Here is a 24,296-nt window from a genome sequence, read left to right as displayed (position 1 = left end):
CATCTCAAACTTAATGTGGTCAAGCAGAATCTGATTTCTCCCTTTGAAAGCTGTTCTTTGTTCAGTTCCTATCATTTTTTAAAAAATGGCACAATTTACCCATTTGACTAAGCCAGAGATCCAGAAACCATCCCTCTTCCTCCAGTATCCGGTCGGTTAGCAAAGCCTCCAGGCCTGCCTCTAAAATACATCCACTCCTCTCCCACCCCACTCCTGTGGCCTTCCTCTATGGCATCAGAATTTTCTGCTTATATTACTATAATAACCTCCTCACTTGTACTTCCTGACCTTAAATTGCATCAGTGGCTTTCTATGACAATTGGAATAAAATACAAACTCCTCCATAATCTACTTCAGTGAATCTTGTCTCTACCTAACTTTCTGACAGCACTTTTATTTTTATTTTATTTTATTTATTTTTTTTTTTCTCTGACTACTTTTAACTCTACTCATACCGTTGCTGCCTGGGGTCCAGCACTCAGTTTCTTTCTGTTCCTCAAAGGGACTGAGTTTGTTCTGCCTTTGACATTCTGCCTGTATTGTTATCTGAGTTTGTCTTACTTACTGGTTTACTTGTTTATTTTTGATTTGTCTTCCACCACTAGCATGGAACATTCAGAACAGCAGAGCCATATTTATCTTATTTACATTCCAATTCAGGAAAAAAATAAAGGGACGGCTGAAAACACGGACTTCTCTGTTTTTAAAACAGTGTGTAGTTAGTGCCTTTCCAGTTGGTCCTTTCTGACATTGCAGAAGTTGGAATTATGGTTACAATAGAGTTCTCTTTAAAAGGAAAAGGGTGTAAGAAAGAGAAGGTAGAGAGGTGATAATAAACTGTAGAGATATCACATGCAGTGTTAAATCTAAATGTAACCGTCCGGTTATAAGACACTATCAATCAAAAATAGTTCTTGTTGCATATATTTTACTTAAAAAAAAAAAGTTAATGTTACATTTGTCCACTGGATTATTTTCTGTTTATAAAAATTGTCATTTAATTTCCCCATTAACAAGACATTGATTTTTTTTTTCTGGTTATAAGATACCACTTTTTTTTAATTATAATATATAAATGCACCATAAAATAGTACAGTTGTTCCTGTGCCCTTGTATTCTGTCCTGTTTTAGGTGTAAAAACAATTCTCAGTATTCCCGTTGATTTTTTCAAATTCAAAAATGTGGTCATTGTGATGACTGTTCCAGAATTTGATTTATTCTATTAATTTTCTGTTCTTAAACATATTCCATTTTTATTTGTAGTAACTTGTCATTTTGGATGAAATAGATTCAGTGAAAGCATTATGCTCTGACACAAGTGTGCCACTCTCGATCTTTACTTCCAGTCAGGCCTCGACTGTCAGCACTCCATCAGGTTGCTCGGGTCTCCTCTTGCCGCAGCCATCTGGCCCAGCTCAGGTGTTATCTTGCTGAACTCAGCAGCATTTGACTCCACTCAGCAGTTACCCCATCCTGAAATTCTTCCCTTGGCTTCTGAATTTCTTCTTCATCTCCTTCTTCATTTCTTTGACCAGATCCTCCTTCTCGAGTTCCAAATGGTGGAGCACCACAGAACTCAATGCTCAGCTATCCTGTTTATCAATATTCAGTGATCTCAGCTGGTATAGTCATAAAAATCACTTATGCACCGATGATTTTCCTTAGTCATAGCTCTTTAGCCCATCTTTTTCTTAAGACAAAACTTGCATGAAAATTCTTTTTAAAAATAAAAAGGTTTATACATTTAACAGATTCAAAACAGAATCCTTGATTTTTACTCTAAAACCCAGTCTTCTTTGTGAGTTCCTCATCTCTTGGAATGGCAATGCCACTTACCCTATTCCTTGGGTCAAAAACTTTGGAATTACTTTTGACTTGCACCTTTTTTATAGCTTACTTCCAATTCATTATCAAATTTTGTCATACTTCCATTCAGAATATATCTTTTTTTTTTTTTTTTTTTTACAGACAGAGTCTCACTCTGTCACCCTTGGTAGAGTGCCATGGTATCACAGCTCACAGCAACCTCCAGCTCTTGGGCTTAGGTGTTCTCTTGCCTCAGTCTCCCGAGTAGCTGGGACTACAGGCGCCTGCCACAATGTCCGGCTATTTTTTGTTTGCAGTTCAGCCGGGGCTGGGTTTGAACCCGGAACCCTCAGTATAGGGGACTGGCACCTTACCCACTGAGCCACAGGCACCGCCCCATTCAGAATATATCTTAAAAGGCCCACTTCTGATGAACTCCACTGCTACCATGCTAGCCAAAAGCAAGCACATTGTCACCAAGGTTAGAACAACTGCCTCTCTGCTATTTTCCCTGTGGTCTTCCTTGCAGTTTATTCTATAACTTCTAAACCAAAAGAGGCTTTTAAATATGTGAGCTCTTGACTCTATTAAAATACTTCAATGACTTGAATAGTAATACTTTATGTTAGGATGAAGCTAAACGTCTTTCCATGGTTCTTGAGACCCCACAGCTGGTCTCTGTTCTGACAATGACTTTGTCATCCTGCTACCTGCCCCACCCTCGGTGCTCCTGGCTGCCTTACCTAAATCATTGGCATCCTGTTATTTGAAAACATCCACCATACTCTTACTTCAGAGCCTCGGCTTCTGTGCTCTCTGCCTCTCTCTCATTTAGTCGCACCTTCACTCCCGTGTCAGCACTTCAGAAAAAGTGACTTCTCAAACTCTCTAACAGAGTAGACTCGCTCACTCTACTTTCATGCCCTGTTTTGTTTATCTACCCAGCATTCATCATCAGCCCAAGCCATTTGTTAGCTTGTTTACCACGTGCCTTTCCTCCTACAGTACAAGCTTCACAAGGGCAAGGACTAACTTTTCTCATTGATTTGTCGCTGGCATTTAGCTCGGGGTCTGGCATTTAGCTCAGGGTCTGGTATTTAGTGGGCCTTCTGGAATATTTGTTAAATTAATGAATGAATGATTTATGTTTAGGAAGAGAAAAATTGTGCACGAATCTAAATCCTATGTGATCTCAGCAGGACCTCACAGACAATGTCAACAAATGAGTCATGGTGGTTATGTGAATTTCACTCTACTATGGTGGGTAATGAAAGTGGTTAGGGGTGACTGGCTATGTGAAGGAAGCATCATATGGATATATAGGAGCCTACACCCTCACTTTTCAGTGTACCCGAATATACTTTGTGGCTTTCTGAGACTAAGCATGCGGGGGACATGTCTCCAGATATTCTGACCTAGAGGTTCAAAGTAAATATTCACTTACCTAGATATTTTAAGTTGGGACGCTCAAAAGCAGAGATTAGATAGGAATTTGGCTATGTGTGATTTATTGTGAGAATGCCTGCAAGTAAAATCTATAAAAAGGGGAGAAATACAGAATGTGGAAGGTGAAGGAGCTGAGAAAGAGTGTGGTCCCAGGTAATCTGATCTTGGCCTGATGTACACGGCAAAAGTTTTGGATCACAAACTTCATAAAGTTTCCTCCTTAAAACAAGGGACCAATATCTGTCAGCCATTGTTCTTAGACTGCCTACATGTTGAGGAGCTAACTTTTCAAAAAAATGTTGTTCCCCTTATGGAGGGAAATTCTCCAGATAGGAAGCTGAGAACCATCGCAGTCAACACTCAAAGCAGCTGGGGGATGGCACATTGGCCCAGTGAAGGGGACTGGGCAGATGACCACAGTGTCTTCCACAGCTGTACAAAAAGGGGCTGATTGCAAAGCACAGACATTCATTCATTCCACAGATAGGTACTATGGCCTGTCATGGACCAAATATGTACTGCCACTTGCTTGGATTTATGTCTGAACAGACATGGCTCCTGAAGATGGAGAGGGAGAAACAGAAATATTCATCAAATAAACATGCATTCACAAGGAGATACACACTAAATGATCCCCTCAAAGAATGCACTGAAGAAAGATTGGAGAAATAAGTTCATGATGTTATATGGGTAGGTAATGGTTTCTTATCAATGATTCTTGCTGTAATAATGAATTTTTAAATTCTTACTACAGTAATCATTATCTAATGCTAGATGGATATAAATGAAATGGTTATCAGGCATTATTTGAAATCTCAAATAGAATAAAAAATGTGCTTCAGCTTGGAAACCATGTTGGTACAAATCCTATGATAGATTATTGTTCAAAAAGTGAGATGATTTTTCTCTTAGTGGAAATTGAGGCAGAAGAAAAATAAAAAGTAAAAATTTTAAATGCAAGTATGGTCTTGGGTAAGATGCTATTTTTTTTTTTTATCTTTTGAAAATTATTCCCCTAATTCCTACCCCTAACAGGCCAAACGAGGCAAGAACAAGAACAAGAACATTATGAGAGACAGAGATCTTGTTGTCAAGGAATATTCATATCCACAGACTATTCCCAATCTCTAGTCCCTGGAGAGGCTAAAATTTCATAGAAGTCACTGAATTGATAGGAAATCTTCACCATTATAAGGAAAGAATAATCATGTTTAGAAATTTAAGGAACAAAACCTCAACTGAATACATAGCTACTGCATAGATCAATACGTTTCAAGCAAAGTTTGAGAATTTGATATTGGAGATAAGACCTGCCAAGAAATTATAAAAGGAAAACTTGTTTCTATACATCAATTATTAGGAAGAAAGAAAAACATTCTTTTTAACTGCTAATAATTGGATACCATGACAAGTCTACCGGTAGCTTCTGATTTTATCTAAAACTCTATTTTCATCTCTTTCTCTCTCTCTCTCTTTTTTTTTTTTTTTTGCAGTTTTTGGATGGGGCCGGGTTTGAAGCCACCACCTCCGGTATATGGGGCCAGCGGCCTACTCCTTTGAGCCGCAGGCACCGCCCAATCTCTTTTTCTTTTTAATCTTTACATTGTGCTATGGAAACTACTGTACCAAAAAATAAGCCTAATGGGCAACATAAAGTGGTGTCCTTAGCTTCTTTAACACAGAACAAAATTTCAGAGGAATACAATTCTGTTGCAGCGTCACTAAGACATCTCTGTATGACAAGGCCTGTTTTCAGTGATTCTGTTCATACCTCAAATCCCTGTGGCCGTCCCAGACTCTCTTTCACATGTTTCCAAGCTACGAGGATCTCTGACATAGACATACTGGTGGCTTTGACATCTGTGGGAGCAGCACTGGGTTCTGTATAAAGAAAAATGAAAAACAATGAACCATAATTATAACAAGTTACATCTGTCAAAATGTTGCACCTGAACTTGTCGGGTGTTAACTTCCTTCCATCTCAGTTTTGAAGTGAAGTTCATGGTCATTATGAAAAACACAAGATTAAGAAAAAAAGGGCCATTTTGTATTTCTATACTTGGGTAAATTCTCATCAATACCTTACCAGTTACAAAAATTATTATCTTTGGATTGGCTAGGATATTTCTGGAGAATTTATTTATTTACTTATTTATTTATTTATTTTTGAGACAGTCTCACCTTGTCACCCTGGGTAGGGGGCTGTGGCATCACAGCTCACAGCAACCACAAACTCTTGGGCTCAAGATCCTCTTGCCTCAGTCTCCCGAGTAGCTAGGACTACAGGCACCCACCACAATGCCTGGCTATTTTGTAAAGAGAGGGTCTTGCTCTTGCTCAGGCTGGTCCGGGCAATTCATCTGCATCAGCCTCCAAGAGTGCTAGGATTACAGGCGCAAGCCATCGTGCCCGGCCTGGAGAATTTAAATTATCTGACTTCAACCCCTGTCTAGCATAATGTTTAAAAAAATGGGCTATGGAGTCAGGCTTGGCTTTTTAGTTACTTTTAGTTGCTCTTTTGCCTTTAAAATAGTATTTAGATATTTATTTACCTTATTTAGATAAGTTGCCTCACCTTTTTCTAAGCCTCCCTTATCTGTACTATGACATAATGCAAAGTACTTATCTCACAGATTTTTAAGGTTAGTTTTAATTAGCATAATACATGTAAAATGTTCAGTGCTGTGCTTGGCACTTAAAACGTTCATTCACAAAATATTCTATTATTTGCATGTTTTATCCTGTGTAGGCACAAATAGGCTCTAAATTTCATTAGATATATTTCATCGTGCCAACCACAAACCACATTTCCATGATTAAAGAACATGTTCAGAATCATGATATTTAAAAGGCACGCCCTGACTTTTAAGACAGGTGCAGGTGGAAAAGCAAAGGCCTCAAAGGTCTCAGCGCTGTTGCTCAAAACCATTTTCATTTGTTTCTACACTTTGTGACCTTCTGCACTATGTTTTTCACGTACACAACGTCTGACTGGCAGCCATAAGGAAGTGCACCTTATTTGAGGTCGCATTGCATGTGAGGAACAAAATATTTCTAGCTTTGACATGGCTGAATCACAAATACTGTGTCACAAACACGCACGTTAAATGAAATGGCAGAATAAAGGCCATATATGAGTTCAAACAGTTCTGTACAAAATCTAAAAAATATATATATATATATATACTCTATTAAAAAGTGTAGAGACTTCAATACAAACCCCATATTACTGATAAGAGTTCAGATCAATCTGTTCACATTTTTTTATTTTTAAGTTTTAAATTCAAAGAACCATATGCCAAAGATAAGAGTTCTAAATAAGCTTTGTAAAAGGCAGACACTGCAGGAATTCAAGCACTTTCCTGACACCGTTCCTGTTCTAGTAGGAGATAGTCATACATGTTCTGTGTATCATCAATGGAAAAATATCAGTCAAAAACATCTATCCTGCTGCTGTTACCAAAGACGTCCACAAAAAACTTTTTCAAAGGTGCATGTTTATTCCAAAAAATGACTTTATTTTGGTCAAGTCTTCGTTAAAATCACACACCGTAATTAATGATGTCATCTCCGAGTGCTTTGGCAAATTCACATTAATTTTTACACAAAAGCTGACATTATTTCCCGCCACGGTATAAATTGTGATTTCTCGGTTGTTACCCTTTGAATATTTTTATTATTTCTTTTTGAGTAGTGCTTTGCCTTATCTGTACCACATTCCGACGGTCTATTATTTGTGCGTCTACCTGGTTTTAAAAAAATGCCTTCTGGGAAACGCTTCTATTTCTAGTTTATTCTAAAATTCTGATTAGCAGTCTTGCAACTGACATTTTTCCACATTACTATTTACGAGGAGTTAAAATTCTTGAGTTTTCAAGTAAATGAAAGGAAATGCTGATGTTTTTGTAGTTTCTAAATTTGATCTCTAGAATTTAGGATATAATTTATTTCAAAGGAAGCTACACTTTGGATATCATTTGCTATTTGGTAGCAGTTTTGCTTTTCTTTAGAATAAATGCATTATTGAGACTTGGGTACCAAATGCCTTCTTTCAGCCTTTATATAGCAGAAGCAATTACATCCTTGTCAAAGAAGGTTGCAGGGGGATAAATAATTTTAGGAGTACAAAACATGTGGTTGGGTAGCTGCCTATCTCTCTTTATCTCTAAAGAATGGGATTATTTCTCTATCAGCACTTGGTAGTAACATACATGTTTAAGTATTTCTCAGAGAGGAAGTTAAAAGAAATTAAATGAAAAATGTTCAGAAACCTACTTCCCAAACAAGTGCTTTCATTTCTATTTAGAAACTCTGAGGATTTTAGATCAGACATTTCACAGTTGCATTTCGGGGCCTGCGTATTATACTTGCACATAATTTGATGAGGATGAATGAATCAAACAAGAACTAAAGCGTCATTTTAAATTTATTTCACCTTCTGAATCTGAATGGTATCAAAAGCAGACCATGCTGATCTGCCTTAGAGATTTCAACATGCAAAAAGCCTCAGTTTCTTCCATAATTTTTAGTGTGTCCTGTTCATAGTGGAGTGAACATTTACAAGTGGATCAGAAATCTGTCTGCAGACAGGAGGGACAGACTGGGTCATAGAAGATCTGGTCTGGATCGGAACTTGCTGTTCTCTTTGGGCGCCCCATTGTGATGAATGATGGAAGGTCATAGCTAGAAAGGATTTAGAAATCACTTGGATCAAAATCCAGAAATGGATGGGCAGTGTGCCTTTACTCATGTTTTGTTGGTCCACATAATGTGTTAAATTAATTTAAGCCAACATTTAAAAATAAGAATTTCTGGCTTCTTTTTTAAAAAACAAAAGGAAGATACCACGCCTGAATTCTTGAGTGCTGGCAATGAGGATTAGCAGTTGACTTCATCAGTGAAGGCATGTGCTTCTCAGTTGGTCCAAGTCCCCACCACTCCCTATTGTCCCACATGGGAAGTACTTATTTATATTTCTTACCTCACCCTTATAGGTTTTGTAGTTATGGACCTATATTTTAAATCTATGCTCTCATTTTGCAGATGGGAAAAGTAACATGTACGAAGGTCGATTTATCCAAACTACGATTCTGGCTCTGAAAGAGGTCAACTAGAGCTCAAGTCTGAAGCGTTTTTTCTCTGTTTTTTTTTGCTTTACATATATGTTTATTTTATATGAGTTTTAAAAGTTATCTAAGTATTTGGGAAGGCTTAGATATACTTAAATATCTAAATTCACTTAGATATACTTAAAATGAAATCAGTATTGAATACACTTATAAATGAAATGGCAATATTGGAGGAAAGCCTGTTAGCATACTTAAGTACACCCCCTTAAAATTTTAAAGTGCATTTTTCTATTTTTCACATGAGGGTTTCCTTTTAATTTAGGTTTCTTTTTAATTCTTTTTTCTATTTTTCATATTAGGGTTTCTTTTTTTTTTTTTTATTGTTGGGGATTCATTGAGGGTACAATAAGCCAGGTTACACTGATTGCAATTTTTAGGTAAAGTCCCTCTTGCAATCATGTCTTGCCCCGATAAAGTGTGACACACACCAAGGCCCCACCCCCCTCCCTCCATCCCTCTTTCTGTTTCACTCCCATAACCATAATTATCATTAATTGTCCTCATATCAAAATTGAGTACATAGGATTCATCCTTCTCCATTCTTGTGATGCTTTACTAAGAATAATGTCTTCCACGTCCATCCAGGTTAATACGAAGGATGTAAAGTCTCCATTTTTTTGTATGGCTGAATAGGATTCCATGGTATACATATACCACAGCTTCTTAATCCATTCCTGGGTTGGTGGGCATTTAGGCTGTTTCCAAATCTTGGCGATTGTAAATTGAGCTGCAATAAACAGTCTAGTACAAGTGTCCTTATGATAAAAGGATTTCTTTCCTTCTGGGTAGATGCCCAGTAATGGGATTGCAGGATCAAATGGGAGGTCTAGCTTGAGTGCTTTGAGGTTTCTCCATACTTCCTTCCAGAAAGGTTGTACTAGTTTGCAGTCCCACCAGCAGTGCAAAAGTGTTCCCTTCTCTCCACATCCACGCCAGCATCTGCAGTTTTCAGATTTTGTGATGTGGGCCATTCTCACTGGGGTTAGATGATATCTCAGGGTTGTTTTGATTTGCATTTCTCTAATATATAGAGATGATGAACATTTTTTCATGTGTTTGTTAGCCATTCGTCTGTCATCTTTAGAGAAAGTTCTATTCATGTCTCTTACCCATTGATATAAGGGATTGTTGGCTTTTTTCATGTGGATTAATTTGAGTTCTCTATAGATCCTAGTTATCAAGCTTTTGTCTGATTGAAAATATGCAAATATCCTTTCCCATTGTGTAGGTTGTCTCTTTGCTTTGGTTATTGTGTCCTTAGCTGTACAGAAGCTTTTCAGTTTAATGAAGTCCCATTTGTTTATTTTTGTTGTTGTTGCAATTGCCATGGCAGTCTTCTTCATGAAGTCTTTCCCCAGGCCAATATCTTCCAGTGTTTTTCCTATGCTTTCTTTGAGGATTTTTATTGTTTCATGCCTTAAATTTAAGTCCTTTATCCATCTTGAATCAATTTTTGTGAGTGGGGAAAGGTGTGGGTCCAGTTTCAGTCTTTTACATGTAGACATCAAGTTCTCCCAACACCATTTATTGAATAGGGAGTCTTTCCCCCAAGGTATGTTCTAGTTTGGTTTATCGAAGATTAGGTGGTTGTAAAACGTTAGTTTCATTTCTTGGTTTTCAATTTGATTCCAAGTGTCTATGTCTCTGTTTTTGTGCCAGTACCAGGCTGTCTTGACCACTATGGCTTTGTAGTACAGACTAAAATCTGGTATGCTGATGCCCCCAGCTTTATTTTTGTTACAGAGAACTGCCTTAGCTATACGGGGTTTTTTCTGGTTCCATACAAAATGCAGAATCATTTTTTCCAAATCTTGAAAGTACGATGTTGGTATTTTGATAGGAATTGCATTGAATAGGTAGATTGCTTTGGGAAGTACAGACATTTTAACAGTGTTGATTCTTCCCATCCATGAGCATGGTATGTTCTTCCATTTGTTAATATCCTCTGCTATTTCCTTTCTGAGGATTTCATAGTTTTCTTTATAGAGGTCCTTCACCTCCTTCGTTAGGTATATTCCTGGGTATTTCATTTTCTTTGAAACTATGGTGAAGGGAGTTGTGTCCTTAATTAGCTTCTCATCTTGACTGTTATTGGTGTACAAAAAGGCTACTGACTTGTGGACATTGATTTTATATCCTGAAACATTACTGTATTTTTTGATGACTTCTAGGAGTCTTGTGGTTGAGTCTTTGGGGTTCTCTAAGTATAAGATCATGTCGTCAGCAAAGAGGGAGAGTTTGACCTCCTCTGCTCCCATTTGGATTCCCTTAATTTCCTTGTCTTGCCTAATTGTATTGGCTAGAACTTCCAGCACTACGTTGAATAGTAAAGGTGACAGAGGACAACCTTGTCTGGTTCCAGTTCTAAGAGGAAAAGCTTTCAGTTTTACTCCATTCAGTAAAATATTGGCTGTGGGTTTGTCATAGATAGCTTCAATCAGTTTTAGAAATGTGCCACCTATGCCTATACTCTTCAGTGTTCTAATTAGAAAAGGATGCTGAATTTTATCAAATGCTTTTTCTGCATCTATTGAGAGGATCATGTGATCTTTATTTTTGCCTCTGTTAATATGGTGGATAACGTTTATAGACTTGCGTATGTTAAACCAGCCTTGCATCCCTGGGATGAAGCCTACTTGATCATGATGAATGACTTTTTTGATCATAAGCTGTAATCTATTGGCTAAGATTTTGTTGAGAATTTTTCCGTCTACATTCATGAGTGAGATTGGTCTGAAATTCTCCTTTTTGGTTGGGTCTTTTCCTGGTTTTGGTATCAGGGTGATGTTTGCTTCATAGAATGTGTTGGGGAAGATTCCTTCTTCCTCAATTTTTTGGAATAATTTCTGCAGTACAGGAATAAGCTCTTCCTTGAAGGTTTGATAGAATTCTGGAGTGAAGCCATCTGGACCAGGGCATTTTTTGGTTGGAAGTTATTTTATTGTTTCTTCATCTCAGTGCTTGAAATTGGTCTGTTCAGGAGCTCTATTTCTTCCTGGCTGAGTCTAGGGAGAGGGTGTGATTCCAAATATTGATCCATTTCTTTCACATTGTCAAATTTCTGGGGATAGAGTCTCTGGTAGTATTCAGAGATGATCTCTTGTATCTCTGTGGGATCAGTTGTTATTTCCCCTTTATCATTTCTCATTGAGGTTACTAGAGATTTTACTTTTCTATTCCTCGTTAGTCTGGCCAATGGTTTATCTATTTTATTTATTTTTTCAAAAAACCAACTCCTTGTTTCATTAATTTTCTGAATGATTCTTTTGTTTTCAATTTCATTGATCTCTGATTTGATTTTGGATATTTCTTTTCTTCTACTGAGTTTAGGCTTAGATTGTTCTTCTTTTTCCAATTCCATAAGATCTCTTGTGAGATTGTTGATGTGTTCTTTCTGTTTTTCGAATGTAGGCATCTAAAGGGATGAATTTTCCTCTCAAAACTGCTTTTGCAGTATCCCACAGGTTTTGGTAGCTTGTGTCTTCATTGTTGTTATGCTCAAGGAAGTTAATGATTTCCTGTTTTATTTCTTCCTGCACCAATCTGTTATTCAACAGAAGATTGTTTAATTTCCATGCCTTTGGGTGGGGTCGAGCGTTTTTGTTAGAGTTGAGTTCCACCTTTAGTGCCTTATGGTCTGAGAAGATACAAGATAAAATTTCAATTCTTTTGATTCTGTTGATATTTGTTTTGTGTCCCAGGATGTGATCAATTTTGGAGAATATTCCATGGGGTGATGAGAAGAATGTATATTCTTTATCTTTGGGGTGGAGTGTTCTATATGCGTCTATCAAGCACAGTTGTTCTAGGGTCTCATTTAAATCTCTTATATCTTTGTTTAATTTCTGTTTAGAGGATCTGTCCAGCTCTGTAAGAGGAGTGTTAAGGTCCCCTGTTCTTATGGTATTATCAGTTATATTGCTCAGACTGAGTAAGGTCTGTTTCAAGAATCTGGGAGCATTTAAATTGGGTGCATAGATATTTAGAATTGAAATGTCTTCTTGTTGTATTTTTCCCTTGACCAATATAAAGTGACCATCTTTGTCTTTTTTGACTTTAGTTGCTTTAAATCCACATGTATCTGAAAATAAGATTGCAACTGCTCTTTTCTTCTGTTTTCTCTGTTTTTAAACTGGCACCAAGGAAGCAGCTCTCTCATTCTCCCTTTCATAGAGTTAATTATGAGGCACAGTAGAGATTTCACAGGAAGCACGTCCAGTTCATTCTTTTGCCGTCTAAATTGCTTCCAAATAACCAACAGAGAAATGGGTAGAATAAAATTAGAAACAAACAAGCAAAAAAGAGAAAAACAAAATAGATGAGGAAATAACTCAACATAGTAGTAACGGCCATGAATAGAGAGGGTCTGCTGTGTTCCAAGCCCTGATCTTAGTTCTTTACACATATTAATCAATCCTCCCAATAGCCCTATTATCACTGTCACAATTTTTTTTTTTTTTTTTGTAGAGACAGAGTCTCACTTTATGGCCCTCGGTAGAGTGCTGTGGCCTTACACAGCTCACAGCAACCTCCAACTCCTGGGCTTAAGCGGTTCTCTTGCCTCAGCCTCCCGAGCAGCTGGGACTACAGGCGCCCACAACAACTCCCGGCTATTTTTTGGTTGCAATTTGGCTGGGGCCGGGTTTGAACCCACCACCCTTGGTATATGGGGCCAGCACCCTACTCACTGAGCCACAGGCGCTGCCCCACTGTCACCATTTTTATAGCTTTATAGAAATACACAGAAGAGACTTAAGGGGCAGAGGTTAGGTAACTTGCCCTAGATCCCACAGTGATTTGATGCTGGCAGGAGTATTTGAACAGGGCAGTCAGGTCCTGACCACACCATTCTGCTTCTGTGCTTCTGCCTGTGCTATACACTTGATTTCTTTCCATTCTTTTTTCCCTTACCCCCTCCACAACTAACTTCTCTCAAGAGTATTGATATTGGGCTCCCTACTTGGACTTTCTTACTTCTGAGTCTTGTCAGAAACCACCTAGACTCCCACCATCACATTTAATGCCTTCATTCCCATATCATGGAATTTTTGGTGACCTTGAACCACAGCTTGTATCTCTAATTTGAGGATGTTTTCTGTCATTCTTATCTCCTGTCTATTACACTCTGATAATTTGATGAAAGTCTAGGGAATTATTTCTGAGATGACATTAGTATTATTATGTCTAGTAGGCTCAGAATCTTAAAAAGATCTTTTTTCTTGTTACTTAGGCCATGCTAACTCCTTCACTCTAATCTTGGGCTATCAAGTGGGCAGGCTGATTGATAGATTTGTTTCTGTTAGATTAAAAAATTTGAACAGCATTACCATGATCATGAATTTAGATGATACATTTTTATTAATTGACCTAGCAGCTGGAGTTCTCCATGTAATATGGGGGATGTGCTTGTAATATTGATTATACATCTGACTTCCCAGGAGGGGAGAGCGACAGCATTAATCAAAGGACAGTTTAATAAACTCCTTGGGAGAAGGGTTATGGTTTCATTATTTAAAAATTCAGTGCAGACAGCTGTAGTTGAACTTTTACAGGCACTAATCCAAATAGATCATCTGGCAAAGACAGGAAATTATTCCTTGTATTTTATAACTAATATGCCAATTTATTAATTTCCAAGTTCACATAAATCCCACTGAGCTTGGTTTCAGCTAAAAATATATCTGGAGAATAACCCCTTATGAATGTTGGGTTTTAATTTGAGCTGTGGTGGCTCCACTTGTAAGGGGATAATTGTATGTCATTTTGTGCAAATAAGGAGACTTTTAGGTTTAATAAAAATAAAACCAGAATACTTTTTCCAAACAAAGCCAAAGCTAAGAAAACTAAAAAAGGATAAAGCACCTCATCAATCAATAAATCTTTCAACTTACAAGTATAATTAACCCATATCAAATTTCATTTTGTTTTTCTGTACGTCATAATTGAATGATCTCGTTCTTTTCATTTTCAAAGATATAAGAACTAAGTGGAAATGGGTATAAGTATATTAAGTATTTCCAGAAGTATGGGAGTAAAAGCTTACTTGACTTTTCACCTTGAGAAAAAAATCATTTTTTAATCAGTTTTACTATGCATTTTAAAATCACTTATGTTAAAACTTGGCTATTCTTTTTAAAAAATTGGAATTGTTTTCAAAATGAGGGTATTATATGGGATTATACTGTACCATAGAAGTGTAAATTCCAATTAGTATTAGAAATGCACAGAATCCTTGCTTGGTTGAAAGGGTACAGATATTTGATATATGTACTGGTACATGGAAACCCTGGCAGGCAAATATCTTTCCTTTCAGGCTTTATGTAAGATGTTAACTTTTAAGGGTTACTTCCATTATGGAAACATTGAAAAAAAGTTTCCAAGGCTTTAGGCTGCTGGCAGAAGAACCATGTTGAACTTTTCTGACTGTACTCTAGGGTAGTAGTTAACCTCAGAGTTCTGAGAATCAAAGTCATCTCAAGTCTTTTATTTACCAAGTATCAATACTTACAAATGATGATTTCTTTTAATAACAGGCAGATTTAAGGTTTTCCCTATAATGATGTCATTCTCATTTACATTCTAATAGGCTTCTTTGAGAGGAAAGGAAAGTGATATAGGGGACGGGAAATGCACGCAAACACTTACACAAGTGTGTTCTGATTGTGAATGTCACCCCTTATCGACGTTTCAGTGGGAAATAGGTTGAGAAGTCGTATGGCAAGGTATGCCTTTTAAGTCTTTTCTTTTCTGTGCTTCCCTCCAAATAACATTCCAGTGGCTGCATTTGACACGTTTTTTCTCCCTTGCTTGGTGTCAGCTGTGTCTTTTTTTTTTTTTTTTTTTTGCCGGGGCTGGGTTTGAACCCACCACCTCTGGTATATGGGACCAGCGCCCTACTCCTTGAGCCACAGGCGCCGCCCCCGTGTCAGCTGTGAGAAGGTGCTCAAAGCATGTAGCGAGTATTCTTGAAATGAAGAGGAGTAACCAAGGTCAGGGACAGAAATAGAAAGATGCCCTCACTGCTCTGCTTCTTTACTACGTCTAAGAATATAGAGGGATTTCCAGGTGATAAACAAGTGAACTGGGTTAACGCAAGAATGAGAAAGTGGCATTTGTCTTAAGGAGAAGTACAACTTCACTCAGATTAGTGGGGTAGGGGGCAAGAGTGTAATGACCACAGGCACACGGTAAATCTGTGTGAACATCTGCAGACGTGGGGACAGGAGCCGGACTGACGGGAGCATGATACATGCTCTTTTTTTTTTTTTTTTTTTAGAGATAGAGTCTCACTTTATGGCCCTGGGTAGAGTGCTGTGGCATGACAGGGCTCACAGCAACCTCCAACTCCTGGGCTTAAGCGATTCTCCTGCCTCAGCCTCCCGAGCAGCTGGGACTACAGGCGCCCACCACAACGCCCGGCTGTTTTTTTGTTGCAGTTTGGCCGGGGCTGGGTTTGAACCTGCCACCCTCGGCATATGGGGCCGGCGCCCTACTTACTGAGCCACAGGCGCCGCCCAATGATACACGCTCTTATGAGTGTATCATAGGCCTTGCTCCTTTTAGAAAAGGCTTAATCTTTGAAACATTTACTTCTTTTCAAGCGATTTTTCAAGCGATATTTACAACATTGGTTTCCTCTTTTTATCATATAGCAAAAGTTGATCTATTGTTGCTACCTAATCTGGGACAGTTGTGCAAAAGGATATTTTAGAGTATAGAATACATGGACAGAATTTCAATTTTAGATTAACGAGGGCTTTCAGAGATGTTTGGATTTGAGACCTTTTTTTTTTTTTTATTTTTGAGACAGAGTCTCACTAGGTCGCCCTCCATAGAGTGCTGTAGTGTCACAGCTCACAGCAACTTCAAACTCTTAGGCTTAAGTGATTCTGTTGCCTCAGCCTCTCCAGTAGCAGGGACTACAGGTGCCCACCACAATGTCCGGCTATTTTTTTGTTATTGCTGCAGTTGTCATTGTTGTTTAGCAGGCCTGGGCCGGGCTCCAACCCGCCAGCCCTGGTGCATGTGGCTGGTGCCGTAACCACTGAGTATGGACCCTGAGCTGAGACCTTTATTTTTAAAGTGGAGGGAGCTGAGACTCAGGTGACTAAGTTGCCCCACATCCCCTTGTCAATGTGATCAGACTTAAGCTCAGGCTTTGCTGACTCCAGGCAATTGCTCTTCTTTTCCCTGCCCTTCTTGGTTGACAATTTAATGACACTAACACTTTACTCATATTTTCCCATAAAGTTCTAAATTTGTCAATTTAATTAGTGAACAAATGCCAAATACATGCTTGAATTTTATTGTCAGAACAAAGGCAGAGTCTATCCATATTTAATTTTCCTGGTGTATTTCCTATTTCAATCTACTAAAATAAATGAAGTGTTACTATGAAATCTGTTACAGCAACAACCTCAATGTCTTTGAAAGAAAATACACATATTTCCTGTGTAGCCTGGAAAAGAAAACTTCAAAGCCAAGCCGTTTCGAGTTTAAGGAAGCACAGAAGTTAAAGAAATAAAGAAAAAGAACAACACAAACTTGTGGTGGTTGCTATCGATTAATTTCAAAGCAAAGGCTGACAACTTGCAGAGCTGGCTTCTTTTTTTTTTTATGAAGCAATATAAAGGGTGTTTTTAATTTCAGAATATCACAGGGGTACAAATGTTTTGGTTGCATAGATTGCTTTTGCACTGCTTATCTCCAAAGTTATTTTTTTTTTATTATTAAATCATAGCTGTGTACATTAATGCCATCATGGGGCACCAATACACTGGTTTTATACACAGTTTGACACATTTTCATCACACTGGTTGACAAAGCCTTCCTGGCATTTTCTTAGTTATTGTGTTAAGACAATTATATTCTACATTTACTAAGTTTCACATGTATCCTTGTAAGATTCACCACAGGTGTAATCCCACCAATCACCCTCCCTCTGCCCATCCTCTCCCCTCTCTCCCCTCTCTTTCCCCTTCCCCTTATTTTTGGTTATAACTGGGTTATATCTTTCATACGAAAGTCATAAATCAGTTTCATAGCAGGGCTGAGTACATTGGATACTTTTTCTTCCATTCTCGAGATACTTTACTAAGAAGAATATGTTCCAGCTCCATCCATGTAAACATGAAAGAGGTAAAGTCTCCATCTTTTTTTAAGGCTACATAATATTCCATGGTGTACATATATCACAGTTTATTAATCCATTCGTGGATCGATGGGCTCTTGGGCTTTTTCCATGACTTAGCAATTATGAATTGGGCTGCAATAAACATTCTGGTACAAATATCTTTGTTATGATGTGATTTTTGGTCTTCTGGGTATATACCTAGTAGAGGAATTATAGGATTGAATGACAGATCTATTTTTAGATCTCTAAGTGTTCTCCACACATCTTTCCAAAAGGTATGTATTAATTTGCATTCCCACCAGCAGTGTAGAAGTGTTCCTTTTTCTCCACATCCACGCCAACATCTCTCGTCTTGGGATTTTGTGATATGGGCTAATCTTACTGGAGTTTAAGGCACTGTCTGTCAGTGGTTAAAGCTAATGCTTGGGAGTTACAATGCTTTCCCAGTGAAAGTCCCAGCTCTGATACTTAAGGTTGTTACTTAAACTCTGTCACTTATTGTCTGAATTTGAGCATGTTACTTCTGAGACTTAATTTTCTGAAAAGTAGATTGCATCTTGAGATTCCAACTTCAAAGCAGACAATATAAGTAATATGGTGCCCTGGCCTTATCCGAAAACACATCAGATATCTGAGATTCTGTGTGCACAGGGAGCTCACCGGAATGCCTGGGATTCCTGGACATTATCTGATGATTCTTCGTTTTCCTGGTCATTCTTGTAAATGTTGCTTCTGCTTCAAATGTGGCTCAAATTGTACACATACAAGGCAACTTTTTATTGAAAAATTACATCTTACATAACTACATCATGAACTATGTCAAACACTTTCTTCATTCTTCAATATTTAAATGACTTTCTTTACATCCCCCCAAGAATCTCGCAGCTCCAAAATAGCTCTCAGGAGCTATTCAAGTCACATACGAACACACAAAGGAAGGACAGGTCAGTTTATACGTTTATGTTAGGAACATATGTTTATATGCTTGTTTGGGAAGCCAAATGAGTGCTGCCTTTCTGGTCATTTGTAAATTTAGGGAATGTAATCACTTTTTAAATTAATTAATTAATTTTTTACTTGCAGGGCCAATTGAAATCCTGTACTTGAAGAGAAAGAGGACTAAATGGGAATGAGATGGGCGCCAGCTGCCTCATCACCCCATAAGATGGATGCCGACGGCCTCACACCACCACTACCACCCACCCACCCCGGGTAGGAGGAAAGGGAAAAAGAGGTAAATGAAATGATGCCAAATACTGTTAATTACTCTTAATGACAAAACAAGATGAGCGCTAACAAGCTCCATGCTGTCCTGATGAGAGTTAACAAGCTCAGTGCTGTGACAAATTGTTTTACTTATTCGCTAATTGCCAGATCTGCTTGATGTATTGCCAAATCTGTTTTATGTGACCTTTATGTTATCTATCTGCTAATCCGCTAAATTGCAAGGTTCCCTCTGTACAAGGGGTCATCGTGACCCCGCACTTGCTTTTTGCTTCTTTTGCCAACTTTCAGACTAGAAAAACCCCAACTTCAGACCCCTCAACGCCCTCTCACTTAGTCTGCATCAGACTTTGCTGAGACAGCCCCGTGGTTGATAAAAGACTCCTTTTTGAACTTCTAATTTGAGTGGGTAATCCTTATCTCACCCCGTAACAGAAAAGCTAACTTCAGGGGCTAAATTTGTCATTTTTTTTGTCACTCAGAAAATTTTATTTATGTATTACAATTTGAAACAACATAAGATTTTGATTTAAGAAGCTGGGGTCACACGTCAGCTTTACCACCTAGCGAGTGCAACACGGGTAAGTCATGGCTGTTCAGTTTACTCATCTGTAAAATAAGTAATCTTTGGAATTTACTTCTTTTCAAGTGATTTTCCAAGCGATATTTACAATATTGGTTTCCTCTTTTTATCATATAGCAAAAGTTGATCTATTGTTGCTACCTAATCGGGGAGAGTTGTGTAAAAGGATATTTTAGACTATAGACTACGTGGACAGAATTTCAATTCTGCAGACAGCTACTCCCTAACACTATTAATACTTAACATGGAGAATTCAATGAGATCATACATATGAAGGCAGAGTGCCATAGAAAAGTCAGGGATTTAATGGCTAGACAGACCTGGGTTCCACTCTCTATTATAAGCTGGACAAACTGTGTAAGCTTTTTGTTTTTCTTGCAGAGAACGGGTCTCACTATGTTGCCAAGGCTGGAGTGCACTGGCTATTCACAGGTGCATTCATCACACACGACAGAACCCTCCTGGGTTCTCAAGGGATCCCCAGGCTCAGCCTCTTGCATCGCAGGACTGCAGGCGTGCACCACCATGCCTAGCTTATATAACTTTTAGCAAATTCTTTAACGTTTTGAATGTTAATTTCTCTTTCTGCACAGTGGCCACAGTAATGTCTATTACCATGAATGCTGTGAGGATTTAATAATGCCACGTGTAAAAAGCTTCCCACAGAAAGGCCTCTCTGAAAAATCAGTACCATGCTTGATGCATGGTGTTAGACATAAATGTTTATCGACCACATAAATGAGTCTTTATTTAAATTTATTTCACATATAGATTGTTAAAATATAAAATGATCTAAATTTCAAACTAAGGAGGATTGTTTAAATATCCATCCAAATGATGGAATACACTTCAGGGATTACTAATATTGTTATTATCATAGAAACATGTTTGTCACATATCGGTAGGGACTGAAAAATATAAAGCAACGTAGATGGAATGGTCTTTTTTTTAATAAAATAATATTTGAAAAAGTTTGAAAAATATATTTGACAAATATAGAGAGATTATGAGTGAGTTTTCTTTTCTTTTTTGGATGATTTATATTTTTAATATGTGTCCAACAATTTCATTATTTGTATAACAAAATAAAATATTAGTGTGCTAAATAAAGATAATAGAGATACTGACCTCCTTCAGCTGAACAGATGACCACGATTTGACTGAAAGGGCCATCCCCTTTATTGTTATAAACGCCAACCTTCACTTCAAAGGGAGTGAGAGGAGGGACACTTTCATCTCGATAAATGAATTTAGAAGCTTCAGAAGATGTCACCATTTTTTCCTTCCAGCCACGTGTGCCATTGGGTCTGAAAGCCACAATATAGCCAAAGCCTTCCCCATTCTGAAACTCTTCAGACACTGGCTAAAGAATAAAAATGCAATTAATTATCAGGAAAGTGACTGACAAAACCCTCACGTCTTCTAAATCCTTAATATTTTTTTTTAATGGATAATTAAAGAAAAGGAGAATCTTAACTCCTACCTTGGAAGTCAGCATAGCATAATCACTTTGGAAGTTTGGGGATACTTAAACACATTAAGAGTAAAAGATGAAAAATTAAATTTTGTCAGTTGGAATGTAAGAAAACTCTCAAGAGAATGGAAAACTCTTGAAGTGAAACAAATTTGCTCCAATTAGTCACGTATATGAAATGAAGGTCCTTGGATTCCACACCAGCATTTAACACTTAGGAGAAAACTGTCATATGGTCTGGTGGTCAGGAATGTCTTGTCACTGGTAATGCTCTGCAGAGCCCTCTGCACCACAAATCTAGGCGACATTAACATTAAGATCTTTCTTCTAGTCTTCTTTTCAATTGCTTTGTGCTTCACTAACATGTGAAGAAGCTGGACGTTGGTGTGTGTTCAAGATGGGCTTCAACTGCACACCAGAGAGAGGAGTAATTGTGATTGACTCAAAGGAGAAAAGTGACCATAGTATTTGAACCATGATAGATACTCAATAAGGATTTATTAAATATTTTTTCTTTTGGATTTCTACTTAAATAAAAACTGTGTATCAAGTGTAGGAAAAGAAACAAAACATATTCTTTATGGTTCATAATTATAGGGGAGGGCAATTTGACTTCAGTGAAAGTTAAATATTGGGAAGTCGATACCTCTACAAGACATTGAAAATGAGATATGGGGCAGCTCCTGTGGCTCAAAGGAGTAGGGTGCCAGCCCCATATGCCGGAGGTGGTGGGTTCAAACCCAGCCCTGGCCATAAACTGCAAAAAAAAAAAAAAGATATGATGTTTTATTGAAGAAAAGGAAAATGGACAAAAGAATAGGATAGGTGATGTGTTCACGAAAGAGTTCTTACTGGTAAAAGAAGTTTTCCTGTAAATTTTATCATCATTCTTAGAGATTATTAGATATTTGCTCTATTTTCTCTAACAGACATGCTCATTTCTGTATTCTAGGGCAGAGTTTTGTGAGCTGCATAGTTCTATTCAATAATAGTATTACTTAACATCAAAAATGGAAGGTGACTTCATGGAAAACAAGTGTATTCTCATACCCCCTTCACCTCCACTCTTCACCTTTGACAAAAGATACTTTGGAGCCCATACAATGAAGCAGACAAAAAATGTGTATATACATTTTGTAATCAAAGTCCCATTTCTGTATGTTAGGGAAGGGTCTTAAAGTGTGCTTCAGTCTTATAATTTATAAAATGAGGTAATGCAGATTATGGGTCACATGTTCTGTAGTTGTTAATTCCTCCCTCCCCACTGGTTTTAGACTCCACATAAACCAATGAGACCACTTAATCATAAAACTATGAAATATCAAACTAAGCCATAGAAGCACCCCAAGTAATTTGTTACAGGATGGGTTTTAATTATTCAAATTTTATTCTGAGATAATCTATATGACAGGAAATTATAGCTCAGACATGGAGAAAAGTCACTGGGGGCTCGGTGTGAAGATGAGAAAGCTTCATTTGGCAACACTCATCAGGGTAAGGCATGCTCAATGTGCTTCTAAACCTCATTCAAACAGAAATGGACCCTGTCTCTCATACCAGCAGCAGATACTGCAAGTGCAACCTTAGGCTCTAAGGAATTCACCAGCTCGGACATCTGAGTACAGGCTTCTTACCTCCCAGGCAATGACTAACTCATGCCTCCTTCCGCTTCTTCCGCTGACATTGGTGGGCGCTGTCTTTGGAACTGTGGATGAAAATCATTCCAGAGTGAGGAGAATAAGTAGCTATATGTGATTTCCTTACAATAATAACACATCATGACCCAATTGAAGTTAGGCACAATTTTGAAGCAAGTCAAAAGTTTGTTCGAAGTTAGAATGGTCATAATAAATCTTTCTTTTATTTTCTTTTTTGCAGTTTTGAATGGAGCCGGTTTGAACTCGCCACCCTTGGTATATGGGGACAGCGCTCTACTCCTTGAGCCACAGGTGCCACCCAGTTGTACTAAATCTTAAAGCAAAATATTTAAAACAGTTACCCTGCTGTCACTGCACATGGCAGAATTTGATACCTGGATTTTCATGGCCACTTCATCCACAATCTAGTCCTCCTGTAAATATGCTTTTATGGGGGCAATGTCTAAATCATAATTAACACTGTAGGTAAGAACATCTACTAAAAATTAGGTATATTTTGTTCCTCAAAATGCTCTTTGCCAACCCTTTTAAGCCCCTAGAAAAATCTACAAAGGTTGAGATTAGGTTGACTGTGTTTCCAGAATCGCCAGGACATTCCAGTTTAAAGAAATCTCAGCAACAATTCCATGCAGTGAGAACCTACTTAAATGAATCAATATATTAAAAAAAAAAAAAAACTATCAAGAATGAATCTCTCTGCAAACTGCAAAATTTATAGGCACCCAGTGAAACTGTTTCAAATGAATAACTATTAAAAGAATAAATGTGTCAAGGGAATAAATTTCCTCTTCACTGCACCAAACCACAAAATCTGCAGTTGAAAGGGAACATTTTCAAATGAAGAACTGTTAAATGAAGAAAACTATTAAAAGAAATCATTTTCCAGGAGATGAGCCTGCATTAGCAATTTTACACTCCAGCGTTGCCTTTCCATCGCAGTGTATAGTTTTTAAACGATATTGATGTACTCATAAACAATAAATCCACTGCTGTATATTACCTACTTGGATGAAAGGCTATTAATTACTGGCAGATACTCACACAGCATTTTATATACCAGAAAAACTGAAGTGGAATTTATATACTACAGAAAGAGAAAAAACAAATTCTCCTTGGGCTGGGGAGGCAGACGAGAAAAACCTGTGAATACATAATTGGCTACATTGACATAAATGACCTTTCCTTGTCAGGGTCCAAATTTCGGTATCGTTGGACACTTTTTTCCATGAACTTGAGCCTCCTCTTACTGGTGCCTGTGTAGCCACTGCAAATATAAGCTTATTCACCAGCAGCTACTAATCCTTTTTTCTTTCACAGCTATATACATACTGACGATTATTTGTACATATGGCTAATTCTCATGGATTCCCTCAGAATTACATGGAATTGGATACCCTTTCGTCTCTCATTCAAGGAAATCACATAGAATTCAACTGAAAAATAAATAAATGAACCACCAGCCTCGGTATATGTGGTTGGCTTCGAGTCACTGAGCTACAAGAGAACTCTAGTCACTGAGCCAAGCCCACAAGAGAACTTTTAAAAAGAAGAAAGCTTAATATCTTACATTGGTCAAACCATAAATCTAACACACATCTTTCCACATTTAGTAGCATCTGAAAAACAAGTTAATTATTTACTCAAGGCCAGGGGTGGTGGCTCTGGGAGGCCGAGGCAGGTGGATTGCTTGAGCTCGTGAGTTCGAGACCAGCCTGAGCAAAAGCAAGAGACCCCCGTCTCTACTAAAAATAGAAAAACTGATAAAAGAGGATCACTTGAATCTGAGTTGGAGGTTTCTGTGAACTATGATGCCGCAGCATTCTAGCCAGGACAACAGCTTGAG

General features: G+C 37.9%; 1 protein-coding gene across 1 annotated transcript in view; it reads right to left on the bottom strand.

Moving 5' to 3' along the window:
* Positions 1-24,296, bottom strand: part of CNTN5 (contactin 5) — a 1,447,249-nt gene that overhangs the window by 38,808 nt on the left and 1,384,145 nt on the right. Inside the window, exons 19-21 of the mRNA XM_053561942.1 lie at positions 22,430-22,500; positions 20,450-20,684; positions 5,024-5,133 (exon numbers count right to left, since the gene is read on the bottom strand). Of these exons, the coding sequence (XP_053417917.1) occupies positions 5,024-5,133; positions 20,450-20,684; positions 22,430-22,500 (416 nt within the window). The remainder of the gene's footprint in view (positions 1-5,023; positions 5,134-20,449; positions 20,685-22,429; positions 22,501-24,296) is intronic.

The sequence above is a fragment of the Nycticebus coucang genome, chromosome 14 (assembly GCF_027406575.1).
Source record: "Nycticebus coucang isolate mNycCou1 chromosome 14, mNycCou1.pri, whole genome shotgun sequence".
In the NCBI taxonomy this organism is placed as follows: Eukaryota; Metazoa; Chordata; class Mammalia; order Primates; family Lorisidae; genus Nycticebus; species Nycticebus coucang.
The sequence above is the reverse complement of the archived record's forward strand: the minus strand, read 5'-3'. Positions and strand labels throughout refer to the sequence as shown.